We start from the raw sequence: 16,270 nt of genomic DNA, 5'->3' as shown, positions 1-16,270 counted from the left end.
AATGTCTGCCTGTTTTTCTATTGCTGGCACCTAGTAATCATTTTGCTCCATTTCAATGTCTTTCATATTTTCTCCTACATTCTGTAGTTGAACTTTCTTATTTCACAGGTAAAGAAAAGAAGGCCTAGATGAAAATAGCAGTCATAATATATTTGTCTTTAAGAAGGACAATCATGTGTGAGGCTCAGGACACTTGCTTCTCATGTCCTCCTTTCATCACTATATTCCTTTATTCCACATGGACTGTGCCTCCTCCCACTTATCTGTGGCTTTCCATTTCCTGATATCATCAACTAGTTAGCTTCCTTCTTACCCTGGGTCCAGGTGACAGTATAGTTTGCCCGGTGACTTCACATAGTTAACCTCAAGTCACTGCCGTTTTATTTGCCAAATTCTGAATAAAGCAAGATCCTTATGTTGTTTCTGCACTGTGTGTACAAATTGCTATCTACAGATAAATCTGAGGTTTGTGATCAGAAGGAAAGAATTGTTTTGTTGTTGTTATTGTTGTTGTTTTTGTTCAACTATTTCATATAGGTAGAGGACACAAATCCTCCCTCTTCAAATCATGGCAATTATAATTTACCCCATAAGCATAGCCACTACAATCTATTGTTAGGAGAATATGTGGTAGTCAAAGGGAAATAAATCATTATTTTTAATCCCACAAACCCAAAGTAGGTTAACACTAAGTCTCTTTTCATACCTTGCTAGTTTCTCACTTTCTGTTTTTCCTCAAAAGGACTAAGCAGAATGCAAACCAGCAGAGGATTTCCTCTTGAGTTAGTAGGGCTGCTGTGTCTTACTAACTAACCTGACTGTTAATCCCCCTTTCCCTACTTTAAAATCCTCTGCATCTTATAATATTCTGCCAGGGGCAACAACCTTCACAGAGTGGCCCGTAGAGTACAGAGGCTTTCACACATATTGCAATAAAGAAAAAATATGCTTTGAATCAAGAATAGTAGGAACATGAAATAAGCCAAATGCCATGACAGGAAATCAGATAGCAAGCCTTGTCAGTTTGCAAGTGCACTGGGACCAGATGAAGGGAGAGTTGGCTAGGACCTCCCAGCATTTGCTGCAATAGAGCAAGGTCCAGCTGCATCCAGGTTTATGAAATACTAGAGGCCCGGTGCATGAAATTTGTGCTCTCGGGGGGTGTCCCTCAGCCCAACCTGCGCCCTCTTGCAGTCTGGGAGCCCTTAAACATCTTGCTGGCAGGAGAGGCTCCCGCCACCACCACTGCACTCGCCAGCCATGAGTCCAGGTTCTGGGAGTGCAGCTTCAATGCATTCCCATTGACCACCAGGGGGCAGTTCCTGCATGGAGCGTCTGCCCCCTGGTGGTCAGTGTGTATTATAGTGACCAGTCATTCCCAGTCTTTCTGCTGTTAGGGTCAGTTTGCATATTACCCTTTTACTATATAGGATAGAGGCCTGGTGCACGGGTGGGGGCCGGCTGGTTTGCCCTGAAGGGTGTCCCGGATCAGGGTGGGGGTCCCGCTTGGGTGCCTGGCCAGCCTGGGTGAGGGGCTGATGGCTGTTTGCAAGCTGGTCAAGCCCCCCGCAGTGGGGACTCTCACCCCATAGAGGTTTGGCCAGCCTGGGTGAGGGGCTGATGGCTGTTTTCAGGCTGGCCACACCCCCTTTAGGGTGGGGGGACTTCACTGGGATGCCTGGCCAGTCTGGGTGAGGGGCTGAGGGCCATTTTCAGGCTGGCCAAGCCCCCCGACAACAGAAGCTCCCAGCCTTCTCCTTTTTTTCTTTTTCTTTTTTATTCTGGGATTTATTTACCTTCTATAATTGAAACTTTGTTGCCTTCAGTGGAGCTCAGAGCGGGCCAGGGCGGGCGGGAAGCTTGGCTTCCTCCATCACTGGAGCAACCAAGCCTCCTGCTCACTCCAGCTCCGTGGCTGCCGGCCGCCATCTTGGTTGGGTTAATTTGCATATAGTCGCTCTGATTGGCTGGTGGGCGTGGCTTAAGGCGTAGCAAAGGTATGGTCAATTTGCATGTTTGTCTTTTATTAGATTAGATAAGATGGCTGCAATCACCACAGGATGTTCAACAGTAGCAAGGAGCCAGAACAATCAAATCCACAGGAGAAGATATCTTGGTTTATTTCCATTTGCATTACTGCTATAAATAGTGTGGCCTGGACCGGACCACTTAAGGAAAAGGATTTGTGATCCTATTGTTCTCCCTTCCGTCTTATTGATAAATGAAAGGACAAAGGTGGAGGGTATACTCCCTGTTGGCAAAGTTCTGAGACTAGACAGGCTGGACTGAGGAGGAGACACATGAGATTGGCCCTTTCCTGTGTGGATGGGGCAATCTCAAACAAAGAAAGCTGTCATAATGAGCCTACACTCAATGTAGTATAATTTGTGACAGGGTGCCACCTACTGGTCAATGGTAAATTTATGTTTTCAAGTTAGAGGTGTAATACAAGCAAAGTCACAGAGGTCTAAATTGGCGCTGTCCAATAACATCTGGAGTGCAAGCCACATGTGTGAGAATTGTATAGAACCAGGGACCGTGAAGGGCATTTCCAAGGCCAGTTTTGAAGCTTAGTATGATGAGGTCTTAGGACAGGTGGTAGCAATGGAAACCGGCAGAAGTTGTGGGAGGCATTTCCTGAATATAGATGGTGAAAGATGATTCTGTTTTGACACTAGATGCCTGCAGCTAAACTGTTGGTCTGGTCTAACGATCTGTTGGATGATTCAGAGGCTCTGGGGCACTGAGCCTTGTTCTAAGTCCCCAGCTCTGAATTCAGGAATGTTTTGGACCAGGCTGGATTTACCTGACGTTGGAGAGGGTGATGAATGAAGACTGTTCATGCTGAGGGTACTTGAATGGTACCCAATAGTACTGTTGCATATTGTTTAACCCCAGGTTTAATGAGGGTCACTGGCCCAGCTTATGTCCTGGCTGACATAGACACAAAGAGGGCTGGGCCTAGGAGAAAGAGTTGAGCTTCCTAAAGGCCTAATGTGACCCAATTTTACTGAGATATTTCCATCTGTAACTCACCCCCACCACTAGCACACACACCCCTGTGGTGAGATTTTTCTTGGTACTGAAGCTAGCATTTTACTCTATCCAAAAAAATGCTGCTGATCATTATGCTGTTTTCTGACTCTGCTCATTTCCTTCTGGTTCCCCTAGGTATGTAAAACCTGTTTGATTTACCCAGTGGGGTAATTGGGCTTGGTTTTCTTTCCATTGGAGCCAACTAAGACATTTATCAATACAGCTGACACACAGTCGGTGAGAAAATGAGGCTCCTAGAAAATTCCCATGTGCCTTGGGCAGACCAGCCTCCTCTCTGTTGGAATAAGTTCAAAGAACTTCTTAACTATCATTGATAATGCAGGGACATTTAAAACGGTTGCTTAATTTCACCTCTTAATTTGCAATGGCCCAGAAGTCCTAAACACAAAAAGAACTTGAAACAATTCATAATTGTATTGACAAGTACAGACCTGCCTAATAAACTGGGATTTCCCAAAGAAGGCTGGACTGGAATGAGAGACAGCAGGTTCTGGAAAGAAAAATCACCATAAGAGAGAACGCCTTTTTAATTACCTGGAGTGTCCACAATCCTAAGGAATTAACTGAAAAACCATTAGAACTAATAACCAGTTCATCGAGGTTGCAGGAACAGGGTGGGTGGATGGGGAAAGATTAACCAAAGAATTTATTTGCATATATGTATAATCCATGGACATAGACAATAGTATGGTGAAGGCCCCGGGTGGGGGATGGGTGTGGGGTGGACCAGGTCAATGGAGGGAAAAAAGGGGAACATCTGTAATACTTTCAACAATAATTATAAATTTTTAAAAATCAATTATATTACTGCTAGAGGCTCTATGGATGAAATTCGTGCAAAAGTAGGCCTTCGCAGCCCTGGCAGCTGCCTCAGCCCTCGCAGCCCCGACTTCATCCTGAAGGTTGTCCGGAAGGACGTCTGGATGGTCATTCCACTGTTCGGCCATTTGGTCAATTTGCATATTATGCTTTTATTATTATAGATATGTTTGCAATGAACAATCTGAAATACATCTGTGACATGCTACAACATGGATGAACCTTGAAGATATTATGCTAAGTGAAAAAAAGCCAGTCACAAAAGGTACACATTTTATGATGATTCTCTTTATATAAGACTGGAGGCCCAGTGCATGAAATTCATGCAGTGTGTGTGTGTGGGGGGTGTCCCTAAGCCTGGCCTGCACCCTCTTGTAGTCCAGGAGCCCTCAGGGGATGTCCAACCTACGGTAGGCCCTCAGGAAGCGGGCCTAAGCTGGCAGTCAGACATCCTTAGCGCTGCTGCGGAGCCTCTACCGCCACTGCACTCGGCAGCCATGAGGCCAGCTCAGGGCTTCTGGCTGAGTGGCGCTCCCCCTGCAGGAATGCATTGACCACCAGGGAGCAGCTCCTGCATTGAGCGTCTGCCCCCTGGTGATCAGTGCGCGTCATAGTGATCAGTCATTCCGCCGTTTGGTCAATTTGCATATTAGCTTTTTATTATATAGGATAATTCAGAATAGACAGATCCTCAAATGGTCATTTTGAGACAGAAAGCAGATTAGTGATTGCCAGGGGCTGGGGGATAGGAGGAATGGGAAATGACTGCTAATGGGTACAGGTTTCTATTGGGTGTGATGAAAATGTTCTGGAGTTAGTGGTGATGGTTGCACAACTTTGTGAATATACTAAAACTCATCAAACTGTACACTTTAAATGGGTGAATTGTAAGGTACATGAATTATATCTCAATATAGCTATCTTTTTAAAAAGAAGGAAGTATGAGCAAAGAAACTGGTGAACATGAGAATATATCTAAAACACATCTACAACAACAACAGCTAAATTAAGGAATTCACAGCAAGGTATAATTATAATAACAGACAATCATTAGGATTGTGTGCTCTCAAAGACACACATGGAATAATTTTAATTTCAAAAAGATGAAGAACTGCAATTGGCTAAAACATCCTATATAATAAAAGCCTAATATGCTAAGTGTCCGGTCGACCGGTCGGCCGTTCAACCAATCAAAGCATAATATACTAATGATATGCTAAGGCCACTCAACCGCTCACTATGATGTGCACTGACCACCAGGGGGCAGATGCACTGACCAGTAGATTAGCTTGCTGCTGGGGTCCTGCAGATTGGGACTGAGTGAGGCGGGCTGTGCACGCCCCTGGAGCCCTCCCGCGGTCCCTTCCTAGCTGGCCAACCTCCCACGACCCTCCCGGGCCCTGGTCATGCACCGGTGGGGTCCGTGGGCCTGGCTTGTGCCCTCTCGGAATCCAGGACCCCTCGGGGGATGTCGGAGAGCTGGTTTCGGCCCAATCCTGCAGGCCAGGCTGAGGAACCCCACTGGTGCACAAATTTGTGCACTGGGCCTCTAGTTGAATATATAAAAAGCCATGGATTCAGATAATTTTTCAGAAAGGAAATAATCCTGCAGGTTTCTGGAACATCAAACTTATTCCTCTGAAAATTGATAATCATAGGGAAAGAACTAAACATTCATCCTGCCTTTCTGATGTAAACTGAATTTCAGTGTAACCAAATGTCCCTATGGAAAAGGGAAAGATCTTCAGTACAGAAGAATTCTGCCTTGGGCCGGGAGTAAGGTAAAGGTGAGTTGGGTGCCTAAAGCATAAAATTTAAGAAGGCACTCACCCCTGATTCTAGTTGACAAATGCAAGAGTGTCCAAATTAGAAAATTATTTCAATTATTAGTGATTCAGGCGGTGGTCATTAATGCTTCTAAAACCACTAGGAGAAAGGCTGATAGGAAATGTATAAAAATCAGGCTGTCACTATCTGGAGGCAAGGATCAATCCTAATGTCACAAAAAGTGAGACAACCAACACTATGTACCTTCTAATGCAGATGCAAAAAGTACACCTAGGAAGAAAGCGCCACCTAGGAAGAATTCTCAGGGAAAAAAATGTTTAAATCATAACATAATCAAGCCTTTAGAGCTGACCTGTAGTCCACAGGAAAAAGGGAGCATAAAGGATGCAATCCACAAGGAAACATGCCAGATCTCAAAGGAGGGATCTTATATTGGATCCTAATTTCATCAACAAGTCAATGAAAGAAATAACAAAAGGGGAGGGGGCTGTTCTAGATTAAGAGAAACGTAAGAGTTACTAGTAAAAGGCTTACAAGAAACACAAGAGACATAACAATCAAAATGATCTTGTTTGATCCTGATTCGAAACAGAAATTACAAAAAAATTCATATAATAGAGGAAATTTGGTAATTGCATATTAAAGAAATATTTTTAATTTTGTTAGATGTGATCATGGCGTTGTGGTTAAGCAAGAAAATATTTGGATTTTTCTTCTTGAGTTGCATACTGAAGTGTTAAGAGGTGAATTATATGATGTCTGGAATTTGCTTTAAAACACTCCAGCAGCGCCCTAACCAGTTTGGCTCAGTGGATAGAGCATCAGCCTGCGGACTCAAGGGTCCCAGGTTCGAGTCCGCTCAAGGTCATGTACCTTGGTTGTGGGCACATCCCCAGTGGGGAGTGTACGGGAGGCAGCTGATTGATGTTTCTTTCTCATCGATGTTTCTAACTCTCTATCCCTCTCCCTTCCTCTCTGTAAAAAAATCAATAAAATATATTTAAAAAATAAAAAAATAAAACACACTCCAGCAGCAAAACATAATAAGGAGGAAAGAATAAATGAAAGAAGTACTAGCATATGGTAAAATGAAACAAGGGAATGGACACATGGAGTTTGTTATACTTTTTACTTTTGAGTATTTTTGGTAAGTTTCACAATTAAATTCACCCCCCAAAAATATAGGTACAGTGTTATTCTAGAGAAACTCATTTAACTGTACGCATGTTCAAGAGTGAGCTCTGCAGCCATGTTTGTAAAATGAAAATTGGAAATGACTTCATTATTTTTTTAAATTAAACCTTTATTGTTCAGATTATTATAGTTGTTCCTCTTTTACCCCCCCATAGCTCCCCTCCACCCGGTTCCCACCCAACCCTCTGCCCTTACCCCCCCCCCCCCCCCGCCACTGTCCTCATCCATAGGTGTATGATTTTTTTTCCAGTCTCTTCCCGCACTCCCTATACCCCTTTCCCCCCGAGAAATGTCAGTCCACTCTCTTTCTATGCCCCTGATTCTATTATATTCACCAATTTATTCTGTTCATCAGATTATTTATTCACTTGATTTTTAGATTCACTTGTTGATAGATATGTATTTGTTGTTCATAATTTTTATCTTTACCTTTTTCTTCTTCTTCCTCTTCTTAAAGGATACCTTTCAGCATTTCATATAATACTGGTTTGGTGGTGATGAACTCCTTTAGGTTTTTCTTATCTGTGAAGCTCTTTATCTGACCTTCAATTCTGAATGATAGCTTTGCTAGGTAAAGTAATCTTGGTTGTAGGTTCTTGCTATTCATCACTTTGAATATTTCTTGCCACTCCCTCTGGCCTGCATAGTTTCTATTGAGAAATCAGCTGACAGTCATATGGGTACTCCCTTGTAGGTAACTAACTGTTTTTCTCTTGCTGCTTTTAAGATTCTCTCTTTGTCTTTTGCTCTTGGCATTTTAATTATGATGTGTCTGGGTGTGGTCCTCTTTGGATTCCTTTTGTTTGGGGTTCTCTGTGCTTCCTGGACTTGTAAGTCCATTTCTTTCACCAGGTAGGGGAAGTTTTCTGTCATTATTTCTTCAAATAGGTTTTCAATATCTTGCTGTCTCTCATCTTCTGGCACCCCCATAATTCGGATGTTGGTACGCTTGAAGTTGTCCCAGAGGCTCCTTACACTATCTTCATATTTTTGGATTCTTTTTTCTTTTTGTTTTTCCGGTTGGATGTTTTTTGCTTCTTCGTATTTCAAATCTTTGACTTGATTCTTGCCATCCTCTAGTCTGCTGTTGGATCTCTGTATAATATTCTTTATTTCAGTCAGTGTATGCTTAATTTCTATTTGGTCCTTTTTCATATCCTCGAGGGTCTCACTAGATTTATCGAGGATCTCACTAAATTTATCAGTGGTTTCTAGAAAATTCTTGAAAAACCTTAAAAGTGTGGTTTTGAACTCTATATCCAGTAGTTTGCTTTCCTCCATTTCTGTCATTTGTGACCTGTTTCTTTGTCTCCGCATTTTTTATGCTTCCCTGTGTTGATAGTGTGGCTTTCTGTGCTAGGTGTCCTATAGGGCCCAGTGGCTCAGCCTCCCCAATTACCTGAAGTGGACACTCTTGGTGCACCCCTTTGTGGGCTTTGTGCACAGTCTTGTTGTAGTTAAGCCTTGATTGTTGTAGGTATCACTGGGAGAAATTGACCTCCAGGCCAATTGGCTGTGAGAATCAGCTGTGTCTATGGTGGGAGAACTTCTGTGCTGGAGACACCCTTCTGGGGCAAGACTTGCTTCAGTGGGGCTTTGGTGCTCACTGAGTTTGCCCCCTGAGTGAGGGACACACTCAGGGGGCAACTGAGGAGTTGTAATCTGGATGGTCCCACTCTGACCACTGGGTACACTGGCTCTTGGATCTCTAAGGAGGTGCTAATTTAGCCTCTGCCTGAGGCTACCCAGCAGGAGCTATGGAGAGATCTGCAGATTCCTCTTCTTTGTTTGGGGTTTGGAGGTGCCCAGATGAGGAAGCAATGCAAGCTGCTGTGGGGCAATGCAAGCTGCTATGGGGCCTTGGGCCTTCTTTTGGATGTTCTGGGTCTCTCTGACTCAGCTGCAGTTTGTTAGGTAATTTTAGATGGCAAAGGGCCAGGCCATTCATATGCAAAAACCGCTGCACACAGCTTGGGTGGGGTGGGGTCTCAGGGAATCAACAGGGCGGAGCAAACAGCTATGGCTGATCCTCAGTCCTGCCCTAAGAGGTCCCAGGTCTCAGTGTCCTGCGGTAATCGCTGCAAGCACCTCTGAGAGACAGCTGCCCTCGAGTTCCGACCGATGCCAGACAGTTCAGTTTCTCCCTGTATGAGTCTGGGTCCCCAGAGACTCGCCCGGAACTGGAGTTCAGAGCAGTCGGGAGCTTGTGTCTCCCTCCCGATTGAAAAAGACAACCGTGTCCTCAGTTGCCAGCCCTTTCTGTGTGTGCCTCCGTACCTCTGCGCTTTACTTCCACACCTCCTCTGAGTCTCAGTGTGCTTTTCTCTTTCCTTCTAGTTGTAGAATTTCCACTCAGCCAGCCTTTCTGCAGTTCCGGATGATGTCTGTTTTGTCTTTTAGTTGTATTTTTGAAGTGGCAGCAATTTCCGGTGTTTACCTATGCCGCCATCTTGGTTTTCCTGACTTCATTATTTTTGCCAGTAACTGCCCAGTGGTGGGCAGGCAACTAATTCCACAATGAGAACTAAGGGGAAATTTTGGTGAGAGGCTTCTAGGAAAGATTCACCACATTTCACTGATTTTAAAACACAATCTTTCTTTCATCTCCGAAATTGGCAAGGCTTCTCACAACCCATAGCATTTCACAATACTGCCTGTCAGATGGTTGTGGTGATATACTTGTCATTCCCTCTGTATTTGCGAACTTAATCTAAAAACCTGCCTTTGGGGCATCTTCTGGTAAGATCTAGAAAGTGCCAGAATTAAAACCTGCAGAGTGGGTTTCTTGTGACAACAGTGGCACACCATGTGAAGAGATACTGTACTGCCAATGGTCCTGATGTCGCAAATAACATAGGCATTAATTATCTCACTGATGAGAAATCTGCAGCAGGCGGTTCCATTGTTGGATCAGTGACTCAACAATGTCAGGTTGCAGTTTGACATCCCTGGGATTCTTTTTGTCTTCCCTTGGTGGGCCCAAGCTCTGAGCACCATGCCCTTGCCTGACCATATCCAAAGCAGGAAGGGGACAGGGGACAAAGGTGATGCCTTTGCGACAACATGGACAGACCTTGAGAGTATTATGTTAAATGAAATACGTATGTCAGGCAGAGAAAGACAAATACTATATGACCTCATTTATATGTGGAATCTTTAAAAAATAATGTTTAAAAAAAGAGCTCATAGATACAGAGAACAGGTTAGTGGTTGCCAGAAGTGGGGGTGGGAGGTGAGAGAGCAAAAATGGGTGAAGGGGATCAAAAGGTATAAACTTCCAGTTAAACAATAAATAAGTCATGGCAGGTAATGTACAGCATGGTGACTATAGTTAATAATACTCTGCTGCATATTTGAAAGTTGCTAAGAGAAAAAGTTGCTAGAAGTTCTCATATTAAGCCCTAGCCATTTTGGTTCAGTGGATAGAGCGCCGGCCTACCCATTGAAGGGTCACTGGTTCAATTCTGATCAAGGGCGCATGCCAGGGGGAGGCAACGAATCAATGTTTCTCTCTCTGTCTCTCCCCCTCCCTTCCACTCTCTCTAAAAATCAATGGGGAAAAAAATCCCTATATGAGGATTAACAACAACAGAAAAAGTTCTCATACTAAAAAGTTTTCTAACCTGGCTGGCATGGCTCAGTGCTTGAGCATCAACCTATGAACCAGAAAATCACAGTTCGATTCCTGGTCAGGGCATATGCCCAGGTTGGGAGCTTGATCCCCAGTGTGGGGCATGCAGGAGGCAGCCGATCAATGATTCTCTCTCATCGTTAATGTTTCTCTCTCTCCCTCTCCTTTCCTCTCTGAAATCAATAAAAATATATTTTAACAATTTTTTTCTTATTACAAGAAAAAAATTATTTACAACTATGTATGGTGACGGATGTTAACTGGACTTATTGTGATCATTTTGCAATAAATACAATTATCAAATCATTATGTTGTACTCCTGAAATTAATAGAGTGTATGTTAATTACACCTCAATTAAAAAATTGAGACAAATTCAAGTATAAAAAAAAAGAATCGCCTAAGAAGACATGACAAATAAATGTAACGTGGTAGGTATCCCATTCCTGGAACAGAAAAGGAAAAATGGCAAAACCTAAAAAAAGTTAATACAAATGTACCAATCAAGGTGTTTTCTTGGGTGTAATGGATGTACCATAGTAACTTAATAATTAAGATGTCCACTACAGGGCACTGTAGGTGAGGAGTATACAGGAATTCTCTGTGTCATCTTTGTAACTTTTCTGTAAGTCTAAAACTTTTCTAAAAATGTTTTGTTTAAACGGGAACCACGACAGTGCTTTCTTTACAGAGTCGTGGAAAATCAGTGAGAAAGTCAGGTCCAGTGCAGGGCTCAATGCTTAGCACATAAAGTCAGGTACGATTACGGTGATTTTATGTAAAACGAAGGACAAGAGCTCTGACCCTTACGTGTTTGAACCAGGACGAGCTGAAGGAAGCCAATGGCGCGCAGACCTGGTCCCGCCGCCCCAGCACACGCTCCGAGGCGCGCGCGCGCGCACAGACGCCGCAGGAGGCGGGGCGCCAGCGCGGGGCGGGGCCGCCGCAATTCCCACGCCGCCGACGCCCCCGGAAGTAGCGTGGCCGGGACTCCGCCGGGCGGAGGCTGTACACGGCAGGATGCAGTGTAGCCGCCAGGGCGGAGATGCCGCTGCTGTTGCTAGACGACGCGAACTAGCCTTCGTCACTTCCTCAGCCCGCGGTCTACCCTCCTGTCCAGGCCGGAACTCCGGCGCCCAGAGCCAAGGTGGGCACAGAGTCGCCCTCAGAGTTCCAGGACTGCGGCCGGCGGGCAGCTGGAGTCGAGGCCACGCCACCTGCAGGGAAGACCCCGAGCCGAGGCGGGAAGATGGCTGCAGACAAGCCTGCAGGTGAGGCGCCCGCGCCCTGCGCGCTGAGACGGCGGGACACGCGGGGGCGGGGTGCAGACCTTGCGCGCTGAGGTCGCGGGGCCCCGAGTGGGGGACAGGGGGTAAGAACTCAAGGGCGACTTTAATTGGGGCGTGCATTTCTCTGCCCCCTCCCCGCCCTCGCTCATGTGAGTCTTTGGACCCCAGGTCCAAGAGTTTCTTCACCCAAGTGCAGCTTGAAGTCACTACTGACTGCCTTTGCGCCCCCCTCCTCCCCCGCCCTGTTCCTCCAGAATATCTCTGGCTGAAAAAGCCTAAATTTAGATAGCCGTGTCGTATACTTTTCGACTTCCCAGTGTGAAGGCAGAGCAGGGAAAATTCTTCCCGGAACACACAGCTGCCCCAATGACGCGCTGGCTCAGCCAAGACTCACCTGGGCGCCCTTTTGGCCTCATCAGTCTGCCTCTGGTCAGCGACGTGCAATGTGATTAACTGTGTTTAAGGCACTTATTTAAACAGACTTGGAATTATAGTGTGCCACTCGGGTCTGTGCTAACATCTTGCATTTAGAACCTGTTTCCCCCTAGTTCCTTGTGATTGCTTTCATCTCGATTTTGTTGATGAATTACTGCCCCGTTCCTAGAATCGTCTCCTTTAAGGAATATAAAACTCTTCCCTGGCTACCTCTGAGACGGTGTGGTGGCCTATGTCTCCTGTAAGAAATTAATGATCTCTGTGGCATCCAGGTTTTGTTGGAAGGAACTTAAGTGAGAGGAGTGAGAGGTGGTCAGCACTTAGACTTCACCGTGAAATTAGTTTTTAAAGGAAAAGAAAATCTCAGTGTGCTGTAGGTTTCAGTAGGTCCTGATCTTAATAACTGACAGATGTACTTGATTTGAAATAAAGTGAGTCCATCCTCGTACAGGTACAGGTAAGTAAAACCGTTAGAGGATCTCTTCGGTAATCTGCTAAAAAGAATAACAGAGAAAAGGTTTATAAAGTGAGGATAATAGAGTGTACTGTCGAATTTTAAGTGGGCTGGTCAGGGAGAGCGTCTGGTGAGGGGATAATTGAGCAGGCAGCTGAATGCAATGAAGGAGTGAGCCGTCGGAAACAGGGATGTGTGGAAGGGGAGAAGGTCTCAGGCAGGGAATAGCACGGCCTGTCCAAGGCTGGACCAAGGGGCCCAACATCTGTCTTCTTAATTTAGGACAGTGTCTCTATTTCCCAGGTTTACCAGACCTAATAACCCATACCATACCACGTCCTGGAATGACCGTTTTAGGCCTAAAGCTTATCTAGTTTTCAAGTCCAGTCTCAGTCATAAAGCATTCTTCTACTTGTTCATTCATTCTTTCACAAAGATTGAGAGTGCCAAATGCTGCCGTAGATATTGAAGAAATGGATATGGCATACTCCTTGCCTTTGAGGAGGACCTATTATTTAGTCTGCTAGAGACAGACTGGTTATAGTGGCACTCCCATCTGTGAAGAGCTATATAATATGTATAGTTGAAGAATAAGTTCCTGCCCTAGCCGGTTTGGCTCAGTGGATAGAACATCAGCCTGTGGACTGAAGGGTCCCAGGTTCAATTCCGGTCAAGGGCACATGCCTGAGTTTCGGGCTAGGTCCCTGGTAGGGGGTGTGCAGGATACAGCCAATCAATGACTCTCATCATTGATGTTTCTATCTTTCTTCCTCTCCCTTCCTCTCTGAAAGCAATAAAAATATATATTTTTAAAAAAAGAATAGGTTCCTAAATGATTAGGGGGTTGTTTCTTTTATTGGTTTAAGTTGGTAGGCCATGGTGTAGGAAATGTCCTACCTTGATAATGAAGTTGGATTTATATTAAGTAAACTAGTGGCCCAGTGCATGAAATTTGTGCACATTAAAAGGGAATTAATTAGAGGAAATACTTTACTGTTGCTATTTGCCCTTTCTCTATAATAGAAGTGTCAGAGCTGAAACCGGTTTGGCTCAGTGGATAGAGCGTTGGCCTGCGGACTGAAGGGTCCCAGGTTCGATTCCGGTCAGGGGCATGTACCTTGGTTGTGGGCACATCCCCAGCGGGAGATGTGCAGGAGGCAGCTGATCAATGTTTCTCTCTCATCGATGCTAACTCTCTATCTCTCTCCCTTCCTCTCTGTAAAAAATCAATAAAATATATTTTTAAAAAAGTGTCAGAGATGAAAGAAAATTAGCAAAATGTATATGAAAATCTCCCTCCTGTCAGAGTCTGGGGCTTGCTGTGGGACCCAGAGTCAAGTCCCCGCCCACCCGTGCACGCCTAGAAGTTGCTCGAGACCCAGACCCGACCAGCTTCACCCCCGTCAAGCCCCACAGGGTGGGGGGCACAGCCTCAGGTCCCCCGGCCCGGCCTCAGGTCCCCTGGTCCCAGTGCAAGGGTGTGACAATCATTTGCATATTGGCTCTTCATTGTATAGAATGAGTGTTTAGTGTGGCTCGCTTGAATTCTCTGTTCCTCCACTCCATCCCCATTTCAGCTTCTGAGATTCTGGCCTTTATCTCTTTATGTGATCTGTTTCACATTATGCAATCTCTTGACTGATGTTTTATCTAGTCTGTTCTTCTCACTGCTGTCTTTTCATTAAACATTTTTTGTTGCTGTTGTCAATCCTCAACAACATTTCTTTTCAGAGAGAGTGGAAGGGAGCGGAGGGAGTGGGAAAGAGAGAGAGAGAAACTTCGATGTGAGAGACACACATCGATGCTTCCCACATGCACCCTGTCTGGGAGCAAGGAGTGAACCCAAAACCAGTTACATGCCTTTGACCAGGAATCAAACCCAAGATCCTTCCATATTGGGGCCGATGCTCTAACCACTTAACAACACCTGCCAGGGCTGCCTTTTCATTTTATTTCTAAAACACTAATTGGATCATACCCCTCCTTTATCAATAAACTTTCTAAGACAGTACCATTTTTTTGTGTGCATCAAAACTCACTAGTAACGTCATTGTAAGGCTCTTCACAAACTATTTTCAGTGGATGTTTTTATATCAGCAAATCTAACTCTTCACATCTGAAATTACACTCTTGTTGGAAAGCATTGTGTTCTTTTGAGCTTCTGAGTGGCAACATCCTGCTTTCTCTTCTCTATCTGGTGAACACCCTCGTCATTCAGAAATCTAGTTGATATGCTCTTCATCTCTGACCCCCTGAGCCCAGGGCCCTTTCCATGGAAGATGTTGTGTACTTGTTCTTCATTAGGTAAGAAAAGAAGCCCATAGGATCTAGAGAGATTTAAGAAGGTAAGTGACCAGATCACACTGGCTATGGTATAGGGTGGATTCCAAGACTGGCCAGAGACTAGCTAAGACCAGTTAATATGATATTATTCGATTAATGCTCACCAATGGCCTGCTCTGCAGGGCACTGCAAAGTCTTTGTTCTCATGGAGCTTATAAGGTAGTAAGAAAGACATATACATTTAAACAAAATAAATAATTATGACTTTAAGTTGTGATGAATATTGTGAAGAAAAGAAAAAGGAGTAAGAGGATGGAGGATAACTGAGAGCAAGACTCCACTTTGGCCAGAACCGGTTTGGCTCAGTGGATAGATAGAGCGTCGGCCTGTGGACTGAAGGGTCCTGGGTTCGATTCCGGTCAAGGGCATGTACCTTGGTTTCGAGCACATCCCCAGTGGGGAGTGTGCAGGAGGCAGCTGATCGATGTTTCTCTCTCATTGATGTTTCTAACTCTCTGTCTCTCTCCCTTCTTCTCTGTGGGAAATCAATAAAATATATTAAAAAAAAAAAAAAAAAGATTCCACTTTGAATAGATTGGTTAGAGAAGGAAGGGCTCCCTTAGAGGTCACATCTGAACAGAGACCCTAAAGGTAAAGAGCCAGCCATAAGGGGAAAGAATGATCCAGGTAGAGGGAGAAACAAATGGGGAATTGTGTTCAAAGACCCCTTGAGGAAAGAGGCTTTGTCTATGTTAGCTGTGCTCACTCACCAGCACCTAGAGCAGCGATTCTCAACCTGTGGGTCCCGACCCCTTTGGCGGTCGAACGACCCTTTCACAGGGGTTGCCTAAGACCATCCTGCATATCAGATATTTACATTACGATTCGTAACAGTAGCAAAATTACCGTTATGAAGTACCAACGAAAATAATTTTATGGTTGGGTCACAACATGAGGAACTGTATTTAAAGGGCCAGAAGGTTCAGAACCACTGACCTAGAGCAATGGCTGGCATATAGGAGGCACTCGAGGATTATAGCATAGTGAGCAAAGGAGCATGGCAAGAGATGAAGTCAGAGGTGTGGCAGGGGATGGCTTATGTCAGGCCTTGAAAAAAAAATTGAATTTGCCCTAACTGGTTTGGCTTAGTGAATAGAGCATCGGCCTGAGGACTGAAAGGTTTCAGGTTTGATTCCGGTCAAGGGCATGTACCTTGGTTGTGGGCACATCCCCAGAGGAGGTGTGCAGGAGGCAGCTGATCGATGTTTCTCTCTCATTGATGTTTCTAACTCTCTATCCCTCTCCCTTCCTCTCTGTAAAAA

General features: G+C 44.8%; 1 protein-coding gene and 1 non-coding gene across 3 annotated transcripts in view; one reads left to right on the top strand and one right to left on the bottom strand.

The window, feature by feature from the left end:
- Positions 1 to 510: 510 nt before the first annotated feature.
- LOC138992867 (small nucleolar RNA SNORA29) lies at positions 511 to 645 on the bottom strand. The gene has a single exon (XR_011468191.1). It is a non-coding gene; the product is annotated as a small nucleolar RNA SNORA29 (small nucleolar RNA).
- Positions 646 to 11,574: 10,929 nt separating this feature from the next.
- Positions 11,575 to 16,270, top strand: part of CNOT10 (CCR4-NOT transcription complex subunit 10) — a 52,553-nt gene continuing 47,857 nt past the window's right edge. The window contains exon 1 of one of the 2 annotated variants that reach the window (XM_070391816.1): positions 11,575 to 11,758. In XM_070391816.1, the coding sequence (XP_070247917.1) occupies positions 11,737 to 11,758 (22 nt within the window). In that variant the 5' untranslated portion in view covers positions 11,575 to 11,736. The remainder of the gene's footprint in view (positions 11,759 to 16,270) is intronic. The other variant, XM_070391815.1, reaches the window with a different exon arrangement.

The sequence above is a fragment of the Myotis yumanensis genome, unplaced genomic scaffold (genome assembly GCF_028538775.1).
Source record: "Myotis yumanensis isolate MYYU_CA2020_CCGP unplaced genomic scaffold, mMyoYum1.0.hap1 SCAF_14, whole genome shotgun sequence".
NCBI classification, from domain to species: domain Eukaryota; kingdom Metazoa; phylum Chordata; class Mammalia; order Chiroptera; family Vespertilionidae; genus Myotis; species Myotis yumanensis.
This window is presented reverse-complemented; position numbering and strand designations above follow the sequence as displayed.